Raw genomic sequence first — 4,440 nt, 5'->3', positions numbered from 1 at the left:
TTGATCTAATTTCTCTGATCAGGCGCAAGTCGGCGTCTTGCCGTTGGGAACTGGCAACGACCTGGCGCAGGTAATGGGCTGGGGCAATGTGTGCGACGATGACACGCAAGTGCCAGCTCTCATTGAAAAATACGAAAAATCCAGCACAAAATTACTCGACAGGTCGGTTTGAGTTTTAGATATATTGTGGTGGGGAAAGATGGGACACCTTTTTATTCTGCTGTCTTGTCCCCCAATTGTAAAACGTATCTTTACGACTCCCATAAACCTTTGTTAATTGTTTAAAACACGATCATAATTTTTGGATTTTATGCGGTAAAGGTGTCTCGTCTCCCCCACCTTACTATACGACTGTGGGGTAAGATACTGGTAGCACAAAAATTTCCTAATGTTTTAAACAATTAACAACGCGCTTTTCAAGTCGCCGGGCTACGGTTATATTAGTCTGTAAATATTTCTTGTTCACTACAAAAAATGGACAGAAAAAAAGAATGAAAACATTTTTTTATACCGCTCTACTATTACTATATTCAAATGACCACAAAAGATCGTTGCACATAATTATTGCATAATTTCCTTCGTATAAAATATAAATGAGGTTGCGTTTTCTTTCAAGTATAGAATCCTCCCTCTGGGATTAATTGAATACGACGCCAACTTGGTCACGTCGCAAGTTAAATTGCATGACCTACTTAAAACTTTCCTGATGCTTTATGCAACAGCTGCAGGCCGACTTGTGCTTAAACAGTTGTTTTATAGTTAACCGTAAATAGCCACAAATGATTTTTTATAAATTTAACCCAATTTTTTGAGAAAAATTAAAATGTTTTTTAAGTGGGGTTTCTAGTAGGGAAAGATGGGACACCTTTTTATTCTGTTTTTCCGTTATTTAATAGTAAAAAAAAACATTTAAACAATTATAAAACGGTATCCCCGCGACTCTCATGGATCGTTGTTAATTATTTAAAACACGATCAAGATATTTGGATAATATGTGCTAAAGGTGTCCCGTCTCCCACCCTCCTACTGTACTATTTACTGTGGGTTAAGATGGGATACCTTTAGCTCCCAAAACCAATATTTCCGGATCGTGTTTTTAACAATTACCAAAGCTATTTTAAAGTCACGGGCCACGGTTATTTAATTCTGTAAATATTGTTTGTTTACTACCAAATGGAAATAAAAAGAGAATGAACATGTTACATTATACACCAAATTAGTATACATATTATTTAATCTGTATATATTGTGCACAGATGGAGCATATTAGCATACGAAGGCACAATTCCCATCTCAACTGGAATCAATATGAAAATCGAGAACACGGTAATGCATGTAACTCCAGCGACCTGAATTCTAATTCTAACCAGTTTAAACCGGTTACAGCCGGAACCGATCGACCAGTATGAGCACACAGTGGCCGACCATCTAGCTACAATACTTAACTCGGAGAAAAACGCCGAAATTCTTACTTCTGCCACGTAGGTTATATACTGTAAAAAGAGTAATTCAGTTTAGATCAGCAATCTTAATTAATTTGCTTCTATAGTGGTGGATCTCTGTTGTGTTTAAACTAACTTTAACGATTTGTCCCAAGATATATAGTAGGAAAGGGACGGGACAACTTTAGCACATAATATCCAAATATCCTGATCGTGTTTTAAACAATTAACAACGGATTATTAGAGTCGTAAGGATACGACTTTATAATTCTTTAAATGTTCTTTGTTTTCTATCAAATGGGAAATGAAAAAAAGGTGTCCCACTTTCCCCACGTTACTATACATAAATGCATGGTATATGATAATATGTATTTAAATAGTATAGTTAACGTCTTTTGTCGCATGTTAACGCATTGTTTAATCAGCGCCTAAAGTCCAAATCACAAACATACTCACATAAACCTTATAAACTATTTTCCCATTTAAAAATTATCCTATTTAAAAAATTAAATTCAATTAGAATGCGTATCTTAAACGTATTTTAAACTTATTTTAAACGTATTTAAACGTATTTAACGTATAATAAACGTATCTTAAACGTATTTTAAACTTATTTTAAACGTATTTAAACGTATTTAACGTATAATAAACGTATAATAAACGTATATTAAACGTATTATAAACGTATTTTAAACGTATTTTAAACGTATTTTAAACGTATTTTAAACGTATTTTAAACGTATTTTAAACGTATTTTGAACGTATTTTAAACGTATTATAATTCAGTGTGCTTTGCGAGACGGTGAAAGATTTTGTTGCAAAAGTCGCTTCATCCGGTAACGATGGAGAGATGGCGAAGAAATGTCGAACGTTGGACGAGAAGTTAGCATCACTACTAAGTACATTGACTATCGAATCAAAACTAGCAGAAGAACAATTAATTAAACCGGTGGGTAGACTAATTGTTTTACATCCTACAAAAATTGAGTATCATCACTTTAATATAAAATTGAGCGCAATGTCTTATGTTAAACTACTTAAATAAATCTTACAAATTATAAAGAAGTTTTATTTATACACCGTTTTATCTTTTTTGCTGTTTTTTTTTACCGTTTTTTTTTTCGTTTCTGCATTTTTTAACCGTTTTTTTTTTCGATTTTACTATTTTTTCTACCAATTAAAGTTACAATGTACGTCATCTGCACCTGTTTTTAATGTCATATTGTGCTTTATTACAAAAATAGCCGACGCTGGACGAGCCAAGTCATTCAGACCATGGAGCCACTGATGACGTAGATGCAAATGAGGCAACGAGCGACGTTTGCACAATCGTGGTCACTCAACCTGGTCAAACTGAACCAACTCAAGCGGAAAAACCTACGATATCTATGGACGCAGTCGAGCATGACAAACCGGAAAAATCCACAACACGTAGAAAGGTATAGTGTGTCTTAAATACTTTTGTTATATTTTTTAAAATTTTTGTTTATTTTTTCAGAAATCGTCAGGCGTATTTGAAGAACGTTCACAACTTATGCTAAGAGCTAACAGCTTGAAGAAAGCAGTGCGTCAGATCATTGAACACACGGAGGAAGGTAATGGAAGGAATCGTTTTGTATTTCTTGTTATATTTCTGAAAATGTGACACATACCAGCGAGTTCTTTTTAAACCAGGCATAATATAGTTTAACAGGGTAAATAATCACATGAATATTTCAAAACTATTTAAATTTCGTATAAAAAAATACTGGAAAATTTCGTATAAAGAACTAGTAGAAAATCCCATATAAAAACTACTCGAAAATTTCGTATAAAAAATGCTCGAAAACTTCGTATAAAAAGTTAAGAATTTGTGAATCTTTTCCAAACACTGCCACCTACATCACAGCTGTGGACGAGCAAAACGAACAAACACGACAGAAGAAACTTTCCGTTCAATACGAGGAAGATGACGTAGATGAGACCGCTATGACGTCATCAGCGATTCGAACCATCGAGAAAGTTCTAACTACTGTTGGAACAACTACTGTCACTTCACCAAGGTTATTATGTGTGGTCGAAATAAATACGTGTGTTATAGTAGGGTGGAGGGAGATAGAACACCTTTCATTCTATTTTCTTTTTCCATTTGGTAGTAAACAAAGAATATTCAAAAGATTATAGTACTGTATGTTTATGACTCCCATAGACCGTTGTTAATTGTGAAAAAAAATGATCAGAACACTTGGATATTATGCGTTAAAGGTGTCCCATCTTCTTCCAAGCTACTATATATTTTTTGTGTAGTACATTACTCAATTTATGTTTCTATTACTGAACAAACTAAACGACAACTATCGTCTTTGTATTTCAAGCTCCACCATTATGGCAATGTAAACCTTATTTATAGCCCCTATATATATATATATAATCAATATGTCTGCTTGACTCCCTGTACAACAGAAATACATAGACACAACATTAATATTAAAGGTATATAATTTAAATTCAATCTCCGTCATGCTTAAACAACAACAAACCTAACTTTTTACAACCTCACTACAGCTCCTCCCAATGTGTGACGTCATCCCTACCCGTTCCCAGTGTTCGTCCCACCTCCCGCTCCGCCCCCAACACGCCCACTTCCACCCTTAACGGCCCCATGTTTAACCAGTACGTTCGTCAACAGTTCATGTGTGAAGGCAACCCCTCAAAACCTGGAATCGGTACGTGTGATTTTTTTCTTAATCTTTTTTCCATTTTATTATTTCTGATTGTTTGTTCACCCCACAGCGTCGTTCAGTGCGAGTTTACCGGACAAACAAGGCTCGAAAACGCAGAATTCAACAAGTAAGTACAGAAGAAACTTTCCGTTCAATACAGGGTGCAACCACATTTAATGTACCGACTTAACCTCGACTTAAAACCTTTTTTAAAAAAAAAAGTTGTTTTTTTATATTTTATGTTCTTTTCAGGGGTATAGTAATATAGTTGCATATGTTTTCTTATGGGAAATACC

At 34.5% G+C, this 4,440-nt stretch overlaps 1 protein-coding gene across 2 annotated transcripts in view; it reads left to right on the top strand.

Moving 5' to 3' along the window:
- Positions 1–4,440, top strand: part of LOC100183115 (diacylglycerol kinase delta) — a 28,631-nt gene that overhangs the window by 15,172 nt on the left and 9,019 nt on the right. For both annotated transcript variants that reach the window (XM_018813083.2, XM_026835719.1), the window contains exons 14-21: positions 1,257–1,326; positions 1,387–1,481; positions 2,229–2,391; positions 2,687–2,881; positions 2,941–3,037; positions 3,331–3,484; positions 3,987–4,147; positions 4,215–4,271. In XM_018813083.2, coding sequence (XP_018668628.1) covers positions 1,257–1,326; positions 1,387–1,481; positions 2,229–2,391; positions 2,687–2,881; positions 2,941–3,037; positions 3,331–3,484; positions 3,987–4,147; positions 4,215–4,271 — 992 coding nt within the window. The remainder of the gene's footprint in view (positions 1–1,256; positions 1,327–1,386; positions 1,482–2,228; positions 2,392–2,686; positions 2,882–2,940; positions 3,038–3,330; positions 3,485–3,986; positions 4,148–4,214; positions 4,272–4,440) is intronic.

This window comes from Ciona intestinalis, chromosome 8 (assembly GCF_000224145.3).
Source record: "Ciona intestinalis chromosome 8, KH, whole genome shotgun sequence".
NCBI classification, from domain to species: domain Eukaryota; kingdom Metazoa; phylum Chordata; class Ascidiacea; order Phlebobranchia; family Cionidae; genus Ciona; species Ciona intestinalis.
Note: the sequence above shows the minus strand (reverse complement) of the source record. Positions and strands in the feature narration are given on the sequence as shown.